Consider the following 19,092-nt stretch of genomic DNA (forward strand, 5'->3'; position numbering starts at 1 on the left):
TGACAGAAAAATCCCTGATAATTGGAAAATGCTGAATATCGGCCCTGATTGGTCAAACCCCTCATTTTTTGATTATTTTGTCTAGACAAAATATCAGAATTTTCTGAGCACTGACACTTGTGCTCTCGGCCTTGAAACAAAAGGTTTTTGGTCAGAGCTATATACTATATCTATAACTCAACTCCACTCATACAAGAGATCTGTTCAACCTCTGTTTAACTCATTGGAGACTGCTGTAGCGTGTGACCCAAATTCAGCTCAGGTCAGATGACGTACACTGACCCCTTCAGGATGACAACCAATGAAGGTTGAACTCTTGTCGATAAACCATTAATGTTTGTACATATTGCCGAGGTGAGGAGGATCGTAAAGTGTGCGATTTCATTTCATGAATGGATGGATGTTACGTGGCTGGAATATTTGGTAAGTACAGTATGAAGTAACGTAACGTTAACAGAATGGTTTCTGTTCCTGCCTGGCTGCCTTCAGTGTGATGGCGTTTTATCTGTTAAGACTAGATAACTTTTGGGGAGAATAAACTGAAAACAGGTCAGATGAGAGGGGTCTGGCCATGTGAGACTAGATATGACTTGAATGCCACACTCGTCAGCCTCCGGTAAAATCAGCCGATCCACATTTAGCATTACCCCGGGACCACAAAGATTTAATGTTAGCCCATATTTTCTAACTCTATCGCCAGAGTTATGTGTGCAAGTGGAGAATTACTTTATAAACAAAAATATCTCTGATGTAACGTTGGTTAGATATATTTCTGATGGGGCTATTGACATGAAATTGTCACCAGATGTCGGTAATAACCTAAGTAAACCAAACATACAAAGAAGTCAAAACATGTATATCCATAAATTAAGTAATGTGTAATAATTGAAATGACACAGGGAATAACTATTGAACACGAAGAAAAGGAGGTGCAAAAATGCAGGGACAGCCAAGAAACCAGCTGAAATCTGTCAGTATTTAGAAAGCAATCCTGCCCCCTATCAGTGCAAATTAATATCAGCTGGATTAGTCCTAATTCTAATTGATGGCCTATAAAAAGGTTTCTCATTACCATGGTGTCACACAATGGGCATCTCATGATGGGTAAAGCAAAGAGCTCTCTCAAGACCTTTGCAACCTTATTGTTGCATTGTCTTAGTGAGCACTGTTGGGGCCCTTATCTGAAAGTGGAAAGAACATCATTTCACCATAAACCGGCCACGACCAGGTTCTCCTCGCAAGATTTCTGACAGAGGAGTCAAAAGAATAATCACAATAATTGTCCAAGAGCCAAGGACCACTCACAGAGAGCTACAGAAAGACCTGAAATTAGCAGGTACAGTTGTTTAAAAGAAAACAATAAGTAATGCACTCAACCACCATGGCCTCTATGCACGCTCACCATGCAAGACTCCATTGTTGAAGAAAAAGCATGTTGAAGCTCGTTTAAAGTTTGCTGCACAACATTTGGACAAGCCTATGAAATACTTGGAGAATATAGTCCAGTCAGATGAGACCAAAATTGAACTCTGTGGATGTCATAGCACACACCATGTTTGGAGGACAAATGGCACTGCACATCACCCCAAAAACACTATACCAACAGTGAGGTTTGGAGGTGGGAACATCATGGTGTGGGGCTGTTTTTCAGCATATGGTTCTGGCAGACTTCATATAATTGAAAGGAAGGATGAATGGAGAAATGTACCGAGACATTTTTGATAAGAATCTGCTGCCATCTACCAGGATGCTGAAGATGAAACGAGGGTGGACATTTCAGCAAGACAATGATCCCAAACACACAGCCAAGGAACCTCAATTGGTTTCAGAGAAAGAAAATAAAGCTGCTAGAATGGCCCAGTCAATCACCCGACCTGAATCCAATTGAAAATCTATGGAAAGAACTGAAGATCAGAGTTCATAGAAGAAGCCCCCGGAACCTTCAAGATTTGAAGACAGTTTGTGTGGAAGAATGGGCCAAAATCACACCTGAGCAATGCATGCGACTAGTTTCTCCATACAGGAGGCGTCTTGAAGTCATTACCAACAAAAGGCTTTTCTACTAAGTATTAAATACATTTCAGTAAGCGTGTTCAATACTTTTTCCCTGTGTCATTCCACTTTATTACACATAACTTAATTTATGGATATACATGTTTTGATTTCTTTGTATGTGTGGATTACTTGGGTTGTTACCAACATCTGGTGACAATTTCATGTCAATAGCCCCATCAGATATATATTTACTGAGAAAAATGCTGTATTTTCAGCATGCGTGGCCCTCAAATGATGATGATTGACTCAGCGTATCCTTCCTGCAAAATGGTAAAGTACTCAGCTGTGCGGTCGGTGGAGCCTGCGCAGCCATCGGCAGCTATCGGAGCCAAGTTCAGCTGATAACAATGATTTGTAAAAAGGTCCTATCTGCACTAATTAATCGGCCAAACCAATTAATCGGTCAACCTCTACTGACCAACATACCAAAACTCAAACACTCTTCATTTAATGCCAGAAGTGATGAAGGAAAGCAACAACTCCTCATATTTAAGATGCTGGAATCAGCAAATGTTTGACATTTTTGCTTTAAAAATAACTTAAATGGGGCGCCACAATGGCTCAGTTGGTAGAGCACACATCTCGTATACAGAGGCTGTGTTCCAAAAAAAATTATGAAAAGAAATATCTTAAATGATTAAATCGATTATCAAAATAGTTGGCAAATTAATTTTCTTTTATTGCATAATCGCTACAGCTCTAGTCCCATTCATTTAAGACGGTTAGGGTCATATCATCAGATCATATGTCTCTGGATTTTTTTCACTGCTCTTTGTTCATGTGAATATTTCAACAGTTATGTTTGAACATAAAAAATTGGATGCAGTGTGAACCTAAATGCAGGTGAGGGGAAACCGTTGCTCTGTGATGCACATGGGTTATCACAGAGGCACATTACCACCGTCTTTGCCTTTGGGGAAACCCCTACATCTCCTGACAAACTATCAAAAGGGGGAAGACTTCTCCAAAACTACAGGTTTCATTACATGCTGGAGTCCAAACCCACCAGTGGTTTGGGGCTGTTGAGAGATTTGTCATCCCTGTGCAGAGAAGAAACTTTGTGATGTTCTTGTTTCTCAGATATGTTTCCAGAGACTTCTTGGCCTTCATTTGCATTTTTAGATCAGAAAGAGTCTCCAAATAAAGTTTTCATAATCAATCTCCCCGAAAACACTGAACCATCCCTTTATGTCACACACACACACACACACACACACACACACACACACACACACACACACACACACACACACACACACACACACACACACACACACACACACACACACACACACACACACACACACACACACACACACACACACACACACACACACACACACACACACACACACACACACACACACACACACACACACACACACACACACACACACACACACACACACACACACGTTAACCCAGCATCTCCCTGATCAATCACTGCTTTTGACATGCCCTTTTAGCCCAGTGGGACAAACAGGTGTGGGCCGTCTCCCAAGAGATCATCTTCCTAACGGGATGTTGATTCCACGAGCAAACAGCTCTAACCTTTCATCAGCCATGTGAATCACTCGACAAGAGAAATGGTGATAGAAAATGAGGGGAGGTGGAAGGATGCACGCATGCCACAACAGTGCCATTAAACCACGGCGTGCTCAGGGAAGCTGATGAGATTTTCGTGGTGACACTTTTCAGCGATTTAATTCATCAGCAGCTGATGGCACAAAACTCCCACATATTTCAAGTGGAGTGTCCTGGGTTTTTAGCTTTGCTTATTCGTTTCTCAGCAGCAGTAAGGTCCTATCGTGGAAGAGAGCTGAAGGATGAAGAGGAACAACAGGACATATTACACATCAGCACCGGGAGGAGGTCATGCATAGATTAAAAGGTATGCACACGTATGGGTCAGAGATGTACTTGACAGGCCGTCTCCTCTATCACAGCACAGAAAACACATACAGCCCACACACAGACATTTGAGAGCTGTATTAATGCCAGCCTCTCTTCTAGGCACAGCACTTGGTCCAGAAGGCCCTCGCTGCAGGAGGAGGATGGGGGGGGGCAAGTGCAGAGGAGGGGGCAGAAGGAGAGACAGGTATGAGGGAGGGATGAGAGAGAGTGAGAGCAACAGTGATGGCACTCAGCTTTGAATGTCACCACGGTGCTAAAGACCCCCAGTAACCTTTTGGCTGGAAATGAGAGGATTCGAGGGAGGGGAGGTGAAGAGAGGAAAGGAAACAGACAGGCAGGCAAAGATGGAGAGAGAGAAAAAGATAGAAAGGGTGAGAATGAAGAGTAGAAAGAAGAGGAGGGAGCACATGCATGGGCGTGGGGAGAGGGGTGGGCGAGTGGGTGAGGGGTGGAGGTGGAGAGATAGGTGGCAAGATGAAAGAGATGGAGACAAACAACAGCACCACTTCTCATCCCTGCTAACAGGGCTGCCATCCACGACACATGATGACAGGAGACAAAATGGCCACCCTAACAAAGACCAGTCCTCTGGCTCAGATACCCAACACCAGCCTTTCACCACGTAACTGTATAACAGAAGCAGAGAAGCATCAGGTGCTATATACCTTACACCGGGAACAAAAAGTCAGGTCAGTATTGGGCTTTAAGCCTGTTGTCAGAGTCACCACTGCTAAAACACACAATGTTTGTGAATACTTTTCAAATCAGATATCCGACCAGAAAACTAACGGCCATGTGGAAAGGCTTCAGGAAAGTCTAGTTGGTCAAATCTGCAGTGACCTCATAGAAATATTGTCACAATTCCTCCCAAGTATGTAAATGTTAATGTTATATCACTGAAAGCTGTTCTGATACCATCTTTTTCTTCCAGATACTGTGACCTGAACTTGCGGTTTGGCAGATACCGAGTACCAATCTTATACAAGTACATAAAAAAAAACATATTATAATTCAAATAAATAAATAAACGGCTGTATACGAGTAACCCTTTATGTATGTGATATGATGCTATTGTGTGGCCTGGCCTATATCTGGCCTGGTCATAGGGCTGCACGATTATGGCCAAAATGATAATCACGATTATTTATCACGATTATTCATTATGTTAGGTAAAACATATATTTTTATTGCACTCTTTTTTTAAACAAACCGTATGTGAACAAGGCTTCAAATTGAAACTTAAAATAATAATAAATCATAAATAATAAAATAAAATGTACCCAAGACAAAGGGCAAAAAATAAACATGCCATTGCAGAGTGCAATCATAAAGTGCCTGGGTTGGCGCTGGACACGGACGGGGATTTAGTGGACCAGCGTTAGCTTTGGCCTTCATGCATTCATCATATTTGGGTTTGTGGTGTAATTTTAGGTGGTTGAATAAGTTAGTTGTGTTGCCCTGTGGTGCAGACACAACTCTGAAAAGAGAAGGAGTTAAGGAAGTTAGAAGTTTTAGAAGCGTTAGGGGTGGGACACCGCCTCGAAATGTCGTCTAGATAGAGACAGAGTGAGCGATTTTTTCAGGGTTGAGCGACATCGCTGGACGGAGTGATATCGCTCACGGCACATCAGGACAGGCTGATTGAAAAGTACACATTCTAATCACTTCCTCGCTCGCTCGCTGTCGCGTCGCTGTATGTCAGGAATGGGGTGTCACACTGTTGAATATAATTTGAGGCTGCCGCTGCTGCAGGGTGCGCTCGCTTGCCATTTATGCAGCTTAATGAAGCCCTAACCTTTCGTTCGCCCCCTGGTGGTTGGCTGAATATTGGGTTGAGAAAGTGCTTGATTTGATATGCAACAGAGCCCGCTTTTTAAATGATCATCTTAATTTAATCGTGGCAGCCAAAATCGTGATCATGATTAAAATTCGATTAATTGTGCAGCCCTACCTGGTCATTGTGCTTTTTCTAACCAATTTCAGTGTTGACGATATAGAATGTGTTTGCAACTTTAAACGTATAATGACAGAACTCAATAAAGATTGATCAGCTTTCGATTTCTATATCAGGAGACTTCCAAGTTGGCTTTTATTAAATATCAGCAGTTGTGTCTTTTAAGGAATGTCACATGCAACTCTGAAAATACCATAAATATACATTGCATGGTTGGATTCTTTATGTTGCTAAAAAAGTACAACCGAGTGCTGCAGCCTCTGAAGACCTCTACAAATCAGCTGCTTATGGCAGCACAGCCTGAGAAAAAGAGCTAAGAACAAGTATTCACAATGAAAAATACCGAAAGGTGAAGGTGCTGCTCAGCTTTCGCTTTGAGCACAGTTTACTGTAAAATTTGAGGACAACATTACAAGACATTTTAGTAATTGACCAAAAACTGGCTTGTGATGAAACAGATTATAGAAGATTTCAGGACAATTCGCTGGAAATTCTGCCCTTCAACCATTTAAAGCAACTTATTTTAGAAAGTTAAAATATATTACTTTGAGGTGCCAGGGCTTTTACTTTTTGTTTGGCAATTCCATTTATTGAGCAGCATTGTTCATGGAAAGCAATTTGTCCAGTAAAAATGTGCTTTTGATATGAACATCCCATCAGTCTCCGGAGAAAAACAAATCAAAGCCCTGATCACAGAGCTACAGCTTCCCTTCAGATAAATCCACATCGACATATACACTCAACTGTTTTTAATGTGACTGGTTTTGAGAAATTTGAACTAATAATTCAATAAGAGGAAGTGTAATTTCATTAAGATTTAGAAGAAATAAGGGAGATAGAGATGCCTCCAAAACCAATATTATTAAAACGTATGCTCTGAAGAAGTTGAAGATGTTAACAGCCACAAAACTACAACAGTGAACTGACAGGGGATTTTAAATAAATGGAAACTGAGGGGAAAACAATAGTTTGCAAAGTCATATGAGCAAAGTCAGTTTATAAAGGGAGTTTGAATATGTACAAAAGATAACCAGCAGAGTAAACTAAGATGGGATGGACACAGACGTTAACAATGGGCATTTTCACAAGCAGAGTACGACAACATCTCTCACACTCTCACACACACACACTCTCTCACACACACACACACACACACTCTCTCTCTCACACACACACACACACACACACACACACACCAGTAGAGAGTGCCACATAATGAGTGAAAGGTTTAGATAACCAAGGCTGGTCACACTAATGATGCATTGGTCAAAATAGCAGGGAACAGCTTATTCAAACACATGACACATTGATGGACACCTGTTCAAAATCAAGTGTTTCTTTCATTCTTCCAAAAGCTAAACTGCCTGAAGGACCAAGGCCTATATACAGTGAATGGTTGAATCTTTATGGTCGTAAATGTTATTTTAAATGTGTTTAGATAAGATAGTGGTGACATACTAATAATAACAGTAATACATTTAACTTACAGTGCTTTTCATGATACGCAAAGACACTTTACATTTTATATATGTGGTGACGAGCATCACTGAATGGATGCTACACTAAAAACTGAATTGCCCCATCCTGTGAAATCTCAATTAACTGTCAAATCTAAATGTTGAATTTTGTAGGGTACGAGTTTCTAGCACGTGTCTCCCTGCAACTTAACAGGGTAAGGTGGCCGGGATTTCCCTGGCTGTGTTTGAGGCCATGTCAGGGGACTGAGCTGAAAATGGGAAACGGCATGACAGAAATCTACATATTGTAGGTTTTTGTGGTCTGGAGCATACAGGACGAACAAAACGTTGTAATATTTTCAAAAAAAGGAACCAGCTTTTGTTTCAGGCAGTTAAATTGACCTACTTACATCCAAAGAGTACCGTATGGCAACGTGATTGTTCTTTAAACTATTTAGCAACATTTACACTTCGTCCTCTAGTTTCAAATGGTAATGCCTGTTTTACTTTGCACCCGTATTTCTTTATTCCTCAAAATGATTTTCTGACTCGAAGACCAACCAGTCAAAGCTTAGACAAGCAACTCCAAGGTCACAACGTCCAGGAAAGCCCTGTTTAGTTTGGACTCAAAACCAGGCTTCACTCCTGAAAAGATTAAAAACAGCACTAATCTGCCAGCATGAAATACACATTAAGTACATAAAATACAAACGTTTGAACAGAGTTGTTAATGCAATTCAAATGAGGGAACATTTAACTTTGTGCCCAAGCTTCAGCTCAGACCAACTGCCTCCCCACCAAACCACAAGAAAAGACAGAAACAAATGGGAGAGAGACCAAGTATTGCTGAACATCTGGTGTGTGTGTGTGTGTGTGTGTGTGTGTGTGTGTGTGTGTGTGTGTGTGTGTGTGTGTGTGTGTGGTCGGGGCCTCTTATCTCTAGCTCAGTGGCCCGCTAAACATTACTAGCTGCCATCTTGGCTCACAAACACAAGGTGGTGGGAGTAGCAGCTCCTGGCTCCACGGCAGACAGGAGGAAGAATAACGATCCTCACTCAACATGTCAGACTGTGAATAACGCACCGTGTGAGAATCAACGGCAGCTTTGTGTTTTAGGGATTTTTCTCCCCTGAGGCAGAGCATCCAAAGTTTGGTGAGAGTAGCAGGGTGACCAGTATACAAGCTGACCAATTACAGTACACATAATGGGGGAAAGAGGACATAAGCACAAGAAACACGGACAGAAAAGTCAGACTGTAAACAAGGAAAATACAAACGTTTGTTGTGTCGTGTAAAAGATGTGTTGCTGTAACTATGGATCAGTACACGGACCCGGCAGGTGTTCTGAGCCGTATTTTGTCCTCATCGAGAATCAAGTGGATCCGTAGTGGCTGCAAAACTTCGGTCACCGGATACAATGAAACACACAAACCTGCTTTCTTAACAAAAGCTAAAACGCGGAAAAGACGTGGCGATACTTTGCTCGCTAACATCGACAAAAAGTGAAGAGAAAGATTTGTAAAGTTAATTTTCTTGGCCAGGAGCTTCGCACCGACTGATAACCGCCCCGAGCAGATTAATAGCTAGCTCGGGGGTAATGGTGGGGGTGGGCAATAAGTGGTCTTCGCCAGTACACAATAGGGATGAGAAGTGGCTAACAGGCTAGCTGAACTTCTGTGTCCTAGCGCTGGGCTAACCTCCAGCCGCTAGCACGGCTAATTAGCCTATCAGCGGTATTTCGCACGTCGTTCCGAACCAAGGAACGATTCGCTCATCTCGGTTTTTATTCAAGTTAAACACTTTTCTCTCTACTCCAAAGCTGTATGTAACATCCACAGTCTTTTTCGTACATATTAAAGAGGGTTTGGTAATTTAAAATATGAAAAACAACGTGAAAAACACGGTTGTATGGAATGACCGCCTGGCCTCACAGCTCCCCCCTCTCCTCCACTGATCTGTCCCTTCCGTCCAATAAAACTAGCGTCTACTACGGACACTATCCCCCTTCAATAAAAACACAAGTATTCAATGGAAATACAACTATTATGCATACTTTTGAGTGGAAACATCTGATTTCAACACAGTCGAAGCGTTTTTGGCGATATATGCCCAGTATTCTCCTCTGGGAATCTCCCTCAGAGAGCTCCGCTCATTCAGTCGGCCAGTGACTCACCTCTACGCTCGAGCCACCTCGTGTCTCACAGAAGCCTCAACACAATTAGCTAACTGGGCTAACACTCACTCTTATAAAGTCCATGTTTCATACCACAAAATTCAACAAGTTGTCGGGGGAATGGACTCAGAACAGCAGAGAGGGGCTCTGTTTGTGTCGGGCTGCAAATTTTTCTTTCCACTTTTCAACTAACTAGTGGGACTGTTGTGCGTGTGTGTGTGTGTGTGTGTTTGTGTGTGTGTGTCTGTGCGATGCAGCGAGTGGCAAAGCTAAATTTGCTATTGTTAGCATGTCGGCATGGCAGCTAACGTTACATGGACCTTCAATGACTTTCTGCTGAAATGAGAAAATAAAACACGAGCGAGAGAAACTGGCAGTCCTGACCGGCAGCTTTCCAGCGAGTTAGCCATGAATGAAGTGCCCATCGGGCTGAAAACACAACTCAGTCGCCGGATTACAGTCCGATTGCGTTGAAAAAGTATGGAAAACTTACTATTAAGAAAGGATATAAGTTAAACGGGTTTCATTCTCATTTAGCGGCCACAATAAACTATCACACAGACACTCAGTTCTGCTGGATAACATTTAAAATGCACTCAGTCAAAGGAGGATTTGTTAGCTTACCCAACAAGCTCGGTCACTTCGGGCTTTTTATCAAATCAACTCCTCGTTAGTGGGCTCGTATCTCCGCTCGCTTGAAAAAAAAAAAATCCACCGTGGTCCTTTTACGTTGGAAATAAAAATAAAAGAGGAAAAAAGTTCAAGTTTGTATTTCATTAAATATTTCTCCGGCGTGTTTCGCATCTGCGACCTCGCCGACAAGTGTGCGTGTCTCTTCTCTCCTTTGTGTTAATTTCACTCAAATCGAGTTTAATCCGATCGATCCCTCGGCTGGTCGCGCTCCCGAGTCCTCCCCTCCAGACACTCGCTCACCTTCCTCGGCCAGGGGGGGCGCGCTCCCGAGGACCTCTCATACAGATAAACAAGCGGCGTGCGCGGTCACTGACCCCGTCGTGCCCGCGTGACGCTCTCTGTGACTTCTTATGTGGGGATGGTACGGATCCACATGGCCGTCAAATGGACTGTGGTTCGGTGTTTAAATATGTGGGTCCAAATTCAATTTCTTTGTTTATTTTAAAATTGCATTGATGTAAACACTTTATGACACAAGACAGGAACCTGTGTGGAAGCCCAGTATGAACCAGTATAGACAGAACACCGTTCCTGACCAGGGAAATGTACATTAATCACGGTTCAGTTTGAAAATGATCTCAAAAAATGAATACATTAATAAATACATAAATTAATACAAAAAATAAAGTTTGGGTCTAATTGTTTTGTTTTACCCATCTGTCCTGTTGCTTTAAGTTTCTATTCCTCATGTTGAGGATGATGGTAAAGAAAAAGTTCAGTCTTTGTCGTGTCAGGGAACAGACTCATGTATACACAGTATGGATGTATGTATTGATGATCAATTGTTAAAGAGTTTGTTAAAAGTTTATGCTGTGGGTGGAATGTTTGCAGTCAGACCAACATTAATGATGAAGTATAAGTAATAGAGCCTTGTGACCAGCGGCTCAAACACTGTTCATGTCCATAACTGTTCAAACAGGAAAAGTGTGAAGCTGACAGGACATGGAAGCTTCATTTGAACGTGTGTGAGACATTAGTATGAGGTATGTAGTTTGAATACATTGGGATATGCCTCTTTTTGCCGTGTTGTGAACATAATGACATACATACATATATCTATACAGAATGTAGCATATAAAGTGAACCCGCTGTAAACTCAACTGGGCGACTGGCAGAATATTTAGAACAGAGGATTTACTTAGTTCCAGTTCTGCCAACAGAACTTGAGTGTTTTGTTCTTACATTAATTAAAGGACATGGTCACATTTGTTCTCCACTAAATTCACATATGACAGTGTGTTAACAGGTCTCTGTGGAGTTCAACTGAATATGTGAAAAAAGTTGTATAAAGCCATTTGTTGCTGTGGAGGGAGCTGAACACAGTCTGCTAATGACCTCAAGTGTGGTCTGACTCAGCAGATGTAGACAGTGGGTATAAGTCTGCACCTGTTCCAGGCTGCCTTCTCCTCCCTGTGTATGTGTGTTGCTTTCAAAATCCCTGTCACTACAGGAAACAACAACCTGGAAGCTAGTAGCAGCCTACACGCTGCAAAGGGCAAGTTGTGCTAACCTGGTCGCTCACGGTACAAACGTAAAAACAAGGAAGTAGCGTTTTAGTAATTTTAATGCCAGGGCTCATCTCCCCATGTGTAACTTCCACCTGACATTATTCTGCAGGGATACCCTCGCTGCATCCTGGATTAACTCAAGTGGTGTCACTTCAGTCAGCTGAAGTTGGGCTCAACACTACAAGTTTGAAAATGAAACAGATATGGGGCTGTGGAATTAGAAATAAATGACCAGAGCAGACTCGTCCAGACCTCTGTAGCCCAGCGGTCAACTCTGCTGCACACTACAGGCTTGAGGAAACTCTAGCTAACATAACCCTCCCAGTGTCACGTGCCAGTGTTACTGATATTTATTGAAAGTAATGATAGTTGTTGTGAGGCAGGGGTTAACACCTGTAGGCTCTGCAGCAGCACTTTGTTTCAGTAAGGGTAAAAATCATACACTTAATGATGCTTCACTAATACATGACTCATGATGATTTAATGCATGAAGTACTGCAGGATGTGTCATGGATTCCCGTTGCTCACAATTACATCAAGTCATTATGACTTTATCTGATTGGTTCACACTTAACAGCTGTATTTCAGTTATGTTAAAGGTCCTGTTTGTAAGAGAAGTTGATCTTTGCGTCTCGTTCCCAGCTGATCAGATACTGACGCTTTGAATCCCAACACAAGCTTCAGGATGGTCGCCAATCTCAAAGCATCAGTATTTGACAAGTTGGGACTGAGACCCAAAAATCTACAAAAATAGGACCTTTAAAGTTTTTTATGCAACTTTATTTTTGTATTTATGTTTATTTCATCTGATGACAAGTATGATTCAAAGACAGCTTCACGTTTATGTCAGAGAGGGAACTGCTTTGCTTTCAGAGAGGCTGAGCAGATAATGAAATCTGAACCGATCGATCACCTGCACTGTGATAAAGTCATACATCTAAAAGACTATTTTCATTTCACTCTCAGCTGGATCTCTCTCAGATGTTTTTATTTTTTATTTAAATGAATGAATCTTGACTCCATTGCTTTGGCCTTGGAAGGTCAAAGACTTAGAGAATACATTACATTTTCATTTGTTCTCAAATTAAAATTGGTGAAAACAATTCACTGATAATGAATCAGAGATGCCTACAATTTATATACAGCAGCAACTGTGTCCTGAAGCACCGGGCCAGAGGAAGGAGACTCTGGTCGGCCCGGATGTTTTTCTGTACAACATGGATACTCCTTATTGCTCTGGATTATTTACTGTAGCTGAAATAAAAAAAATGTAATTAGTAACATTTCATTACTATGATCCAATACCTTAGATTGAGGTAGAAATGTAATATTTCAAAGACTAAACTCATGTAGTTGTTGCTAACACTAACTCTTACCTGAGAGTCATGGTAACATTAGAACGTACAACCATCAAGAGACTTCTGTCAATATTTTACATTTTCTATGTCACTATGTTTTACAGCAGAAATAGTCCCTGTAACACCTGTGTGGTCTATAAGTTCATCTATAGGAGTAACTGATAAAAGCTTCTGGAAATATATCTAAGCAGGGTTTTTTTTTAAAAAAAAGAGTCATTTTCCACTTGACATTGCCAACTTAATAATGTTGATAAGTGTTGCACTCTCTTTATCTGCACTTGTTTCAGGAGCCAGCCATCATACACTACTCAAAGTTAGTTCTGGATATTGGGATATGGATGCATATATTTTGCCAAACAGTATTTATATTTGTTGCTTCCAAGATTTTACTCATGAAGACTCATGTGTATCTGAGTTATGAAAAATAGTTGTGTTTGTTCATTTGTGGAACTGTTTCAGCTCAGTTACAGATCAGAGGTCAAACTCAAAACTCAAACAAATATAGTGGAAGCTGTTATTGAGCAAACATGTTTGGGGGCTATAAAAGGCACTGGATAATGAGTGAGTGTCCACTGTGGCCATGTGAAATAGTCATGGTTAACCGACATTAGCTGACTGAGCACCTCCTGGCTTTGGCCTGTATCCAGACAGGAAGTAGGGAAACTGATGTTGCTAATGAACTCCACAAGTGTCTCAGAGTGTCATTAGCAGACTGGTCTCTCTACATCGGAATACTGGTTCAGTGTGTGAAAAGCCTCGTAGTCGAGCCCCAAGAGTCACAGACAGGGCAGATGACCAGTATCTGAGGACCTAGGCCTTTCGCCACCAGGATGCCACTGCAACACAACTCCAGATACGTCTGAGGGCTGTCAGAGGAACCAATGTGTCTGATCACAGTCTGCAGAAGAGAAGAGATCACAACCTGATCTGAAAAGGTTTCTAACACCCTTTTCAAGCCAAAATCTTCACAGCTGCTGCAAACCAAAAATACAAACAAACAAAAAAACAACGTTAGTGTGCAGCCGGTCTGAAGCGGGCAGACAAGCAATTCAATTCAGAACCTCAAGGCTTAAAGGGACATTTAGTTTGTTCTGTTGTTCTCAGTGGTTTGGGAGAATGCTGCAGTTCTGTTTGCTGTGAAGCTCCAGAAATGATTTGTGGATTTACACTCCATCAGCATCAAGGGAGGATTTTTAGGTGAATTTTCCTTTCACATGTTGTCAGTAAATGAGTTGTGATCCAGATGCTCTGCAGGTTTAGCCTCACTAGCAGTTTGGTTCATGTTGGTCATTAGCAGGGTTGGGGTTAACTCGTTAAAGTTCATTGTTACAACAAAAAAGTAACCCGACACTCTAATGTTACATGTTAGTTCTGCAAACCGTTATTTAGTTACTTTTTTATAAAAGTAAACCGTTACTGGAAAAAACTTCCTTTTCCTTTTGTCACCATAAAAATAAAATAAAGTCCCTTAAGCATTGTCTCTGTTTGTTTCTCTGCTGCTGCTCAGCAGGTGGCCAACCTTCAGTTGTGTCAGTGTGCATGCGTAGCTAGCTAATTCAATGTACCATTATGGCAGAGAGGACAGCATTAACTTCATGGAAATATTCACATTATTTTGAATTTTTGGGCGAAAAGGACAAAAACAATATCAAGGTGAAATGAGCTTGTTGTATTGTTTCCATGTGAACAGCTGTGCCTCATACTGTCTTCACTGTCACATTGTTAGCAAAAGTATATGTCATTATTTTATCAGGCTGCAGAGTTACTGACTGTGGGCTGTAAAGAGGTCAATACATTCAAAGGTTCAAGAGGTTTTACCGTCATTTTTGGTAACTAAAGTACTCTAAAGCACGTTACTGTTCTCAGTGGATAGCACAGTAACGTAACAAGTTTCTTTTAAAAAAAGCATCACCCAGCACTGGTTGTCAGTGTGTACTAGATGAACTGCCATTAAAATTTAGTAGAAACCCTCGTTAGCACCTTATGAAGACTTGTGATCACAGTGGCGAGTTAGCTCTGTGATCAGGTCGTGTGTACAATTACTTCATACTTTGGTTTATGGTACAAATACTTGCAAAATAATGACATTCCTATCAACCTGAGCTTTTCGCGTTGTGCTCTAATATCATCATGTTAAAATGCTGAACTAAGATGGTTGGTAAACAGGCCCTGCTAAATATAAAGTATTAGCATGTTAGCATGTAACTGAAACTGCCACCTTCCAGAGCTGCTAGCATGGCTGCAGTGAATGGTTAGTGTCAATTGGATGGATTCTCCAGATAAACTAATGCAAAGCTAGAACTAGAAGAGAATAAACACCACACTTCAATACCCAAGAGTCATTCTTATCAATGAGTCATAATTGATCTGTAAAGCATTAATAAACCATTAGTTAGAAAAATAATATAAATCCTTCATAAAACGTGGTGAATGAGAAAGCGGTACCAAATTAAGTAACAGTTCACTGGCTTCATGTTATCATCACACTGTGGGTTATCTTATGATTAGCATCCCAGCTAACACATTTACATACACTGATGTCTCAGAACCGTGGTGGACTCCTGCAAACGTAGGAACTTCATGTAGGGCACTGCTAAAAAGCTCATGACCACACACTGAACATGCAAACCTTTCCTGACTACAGAGTTCAAAAATGTTTCATTCATTAAGCGGGCTCTCCGTCTCGCTGACCTTCATCAGGGAATACAATCTACATCAATGCTGAAGGTCGAACGGCACGGGTCCAAGAGCTCACCAGTCCTCCTTGCTCATTTCAATGGATCAGTCAGATAGAGCAGAACAGCTTGTGGTACTGTTATGATTCATTCATTCATTCATACATTTATACAGTGAACAGTCACCATGTGCAGGCTTGTGTCAAACACAACAAGACAGAAATACAAATGCAGAGGGGTTTTTTTGTATTTTTTTTTTTTGAACACTTTTCCAGCTCCACATAACCATCAAAATGACATGTTTAGAGTTTAGAATGTTTTATTATAGTTTATTGTGATAGCATCTTCTTTTTTCTTTTTTAAAGTTTTATTTTTTCCAAAGAACAAACACAGCAAATAACGTTGAGGGGGAGGAGGAGAGGCAGGAAGAGCGAGGGGGGGGGGGGGTTAGGGGGGGGCACATAGATAAGATAGATAGATCGATCCATAGATAGATAGATAGATGCGTCAGGTTTGGCTTGATCCTCCCCCCTCTGGGTCCACACACACACACACACACTCACTCACTCACTCACGCACGCACGCACGCACGCACGCACACACCACATTTTGCTTTACAAAGAATAATCATCATCAGAATAAGATTAATAACTGTCTGAATATATCTAAGAATAAAAAAAGAAAGAAAATAAAGAGAACACTGCAGAGGAAAACAGATTCACTCACACTGCTGTGAAATCAAAAACTCCCTACAGAGTTAGCTGGAGAGAAAACAGCTAGGCATATATGTATGCATCGTCTATGTATGCATGCATATACCGTATGCAGGCTGGGTGTGTGTGCACATGGAGGGGATGACATGAAACAAATGTTAACATGTGGGTTTGGATTCATTTCAAATGCCCCAATTTATACAGAAAATTCAAACTAGGCCTTTTTCTGTGACTCTACGTGTCTCTAAGTGTGCGTCAATGCATGCGTAATGCATCGTCAACTAGCTGGTCAGTGGTAAAATGCCGATCTGCAGATAAAGGGTCAGTGTGATTCATTGTAGCAGCTGTTCAAATCTCTCAGGGCGATGGAGTTAAGGCAGACAGCTGATCTCAGGACAGATTAGAGTGGCTTTGTTGATTTTTTCCCTCATTTTTTTTCTTTGACAAAACAGGTAAACAATAATTTGGCAGTAAAACAGGTACAGAGCTAATGTTAGCACACAGTCTGAGAGAAAGAAGGAGGAGCAATGAATAACTAAAGTAGTAAAATATGATCATAACAGTAAAATGGTGCCTTTTACATTGGGCAAAAAAACATTGCAGCAGTCATCAAGCTCTAAACAGTACACATTATCTATCTGCCAGCTAATTCATGTAGCTTGCTGAAAAGGGAGACGCCTTGACATTTTCAGTTGGAGTCTGATCTCCACCAGGGACTTCCAATGCCTGGACACGGTCCTGTTAACAGCCAGTCCTACTCGTCATTTAAAAGAACGGGCAGCACCGACCCTAATGTGACAGGGTGGTCCAGAACCTTTGGGTTTAAATGCGCGTTGTTAAAAATGCTAAAAAGCTGTCGAGCCCAAAATGGCCTCTTTTCCAGCCCCTGGTAGGACATTACAAGACCACAACAGCATGCTCAGCTTCACCTTTAACAGCCACAACAGCTACAGAAACCTGAATAGCCATATATACACAGAAGTGTGCACGATAAATACAAATAACAAAAAGAAGTCTTGAGTTCCAATTTTCCATTCCATTTTTTTTAACTTTATAATGGCAGCCACTGCTCTACACCTCTTTAACGGTTCTTTACATCTCCTGTTTTTCTCTGCTGTCGTTCCAAAAAGGATCAATTTTCACACTCAACAGTTTGGTCTTTTATTCTCTCCCCAGACAACTTAAAACACTTTTTTAAGCCACAACCAGTTTGTAGTGTTAATTAAATACAAATCATCTGCAAGTCAACAAAAAGGACACAAAGACAGAGCTAACAGCATGACGGAAAATAGGGAAAGGAAGCACAAACTAACATAATTTGCACTTTGTATGGACAGAAGATACAGGGTGACCTCACAAAGTGACATACTGGAATACCGATATCATCCCTTTACACACAGGCACAGGATGAAGACTGACTCAAAATGTAGAAACATGTCCTGCTATCAATGTGCTGCGTCATTTTCTTTAAAAACATGTACAGATGTGTGTATAGGCACAACACAGCCCGTGGTATATTCCACATAGTCAATTGTTAAGAGTGTGTTAAATTTCTACCCACAGTCCTGCCTCTGTCTGAACAAAGTCACCTCACTGTCACCGCTGATATATTTGTTTTATGATTCAACAACATCCTCATGAATTAAGAGGAATGTGTAAATTTAACTGCTGGAACAGAGTTCTTCATATTCCAGCTCTGGTGTTTTTTAAATAAAAAGATTAAAATCACTTATCTAACAGAAAAGGTGCAGAACTTGAGAATATGCTGGCTAAATCTACGAGTAAAGCTGACTCTGTCCTCGTAAGCCTGTGGGAAGTCAGGTTGATTTATGGGAACATGTCCCCAAGAACTTCAGGTACGGTCGAGAGACTTAGAAAAGACATGGCTGAAAGACACAGAGAGGGAGGGATGGATGGATGAAAGACTGGAGCAGTAGAGAGAGAGAGAGAGAGGTTAACAAACTGTTTGTGAGTCTGGACAGTTTTGTAGAAACGCAAGGGAGGGTCGGAGAGGGTGAGGAGGAGGAGGAGGAGGAGGAGAAGGAGGAGGAGAAGGAGGAGGAGGGGTTGAAGGGGGGGAGGTGTGTTTAGAGGCTTCAGCAGCAGCCTCCTCCAGCCTGTTGGCCTCCCTGGCTGCCAGACAGTGTGGAGTTGGTGGTGGGATGCTGGGGTCCAATTTTAATTCCATTAGCCTGGAAACAGACAGAAAACCACAAAGAAGACAGAATTAGGTCTGAGAAAAATCTGCTTACAGAATAATGAACGCCTCAACTGTCCGCAACAATATTCCTTTATTACGATTATAAAGAAAATACAGATTGCGACAGGTGAGGAGTGGCTTAATATTTTGGTATGTAAAGGAAACCTGGACAAATATTTATTTTTCATACCACAATGTTTTCTACAGTTCTTCATAAAATGTTCCTCCTACAAAAAGTTCTGCTACAATTGCGACTGGTTCTAATTATTTTTCAGAAATACTGCAAAATGGTAAAAATGCTGTTGTCTGGTCTTCGGTCTTCAAAGGGTAATTCCACCAATTTTAAACATTAAAGTGTGTTTACAGGAGAGTACTGCTTCATATGTGAAAAC

At 41.4% G+C, this 19,092-nt stretch overlaps 2 protein-coding genes across 2 annotated transcripts in view; both read right to left on the bottom strand.

The window, feature by feature from the left end:
* The window catches only part of chd7 (chromodomain helicase DNA binding protein 7), an 87,342-nt gene extending 76,865 nt beyond the window's left edge, over positions 1-10,477 (bottom strand). Inside the window, exon 1 of the mRNA XM_084369231.1 lies at positions 10,178-10,477. The gene's annotated coding sequence lies outside the window, so the exon portion shown is untranslated. The remainder of the gene's footprint in view (positions 1-10,177) is intronic.
* Positions 10,478-16,088: 5,611 nt separating this feature from the next.
* rab2a (RAB2A, member RAS oncogene family) overlaps positions 16,089-19,092 on the bottom strand; it is a 54,091-nt gene continuing 51,087 nt past the window's right edge. The window contains exon 8 of the mRNA XM_084369239.1: positions 16,089-18,692. Within this exon, the coding sequence (XP_084225365.1) occupies positions 18,597-18,692 (96 nt within the window). The 3' untranslated portion in view covers positions 16,089-18,596. The remainder of the gene's footprint in view (positions 18,693-19,092) is intronic.

The sequence above is a fragment of the Pagrus pagrus genome (genome assembly GCF_965226575.1).
Source record: "Pagrus pagrus genome assembly, chromosome: 12".
Lineage (NCBI taxonomy): Eukaryota > Metazoa > Chordata > Actinopteri > Spariformes > Sparidae > Pagrus > Pagrus pagrus.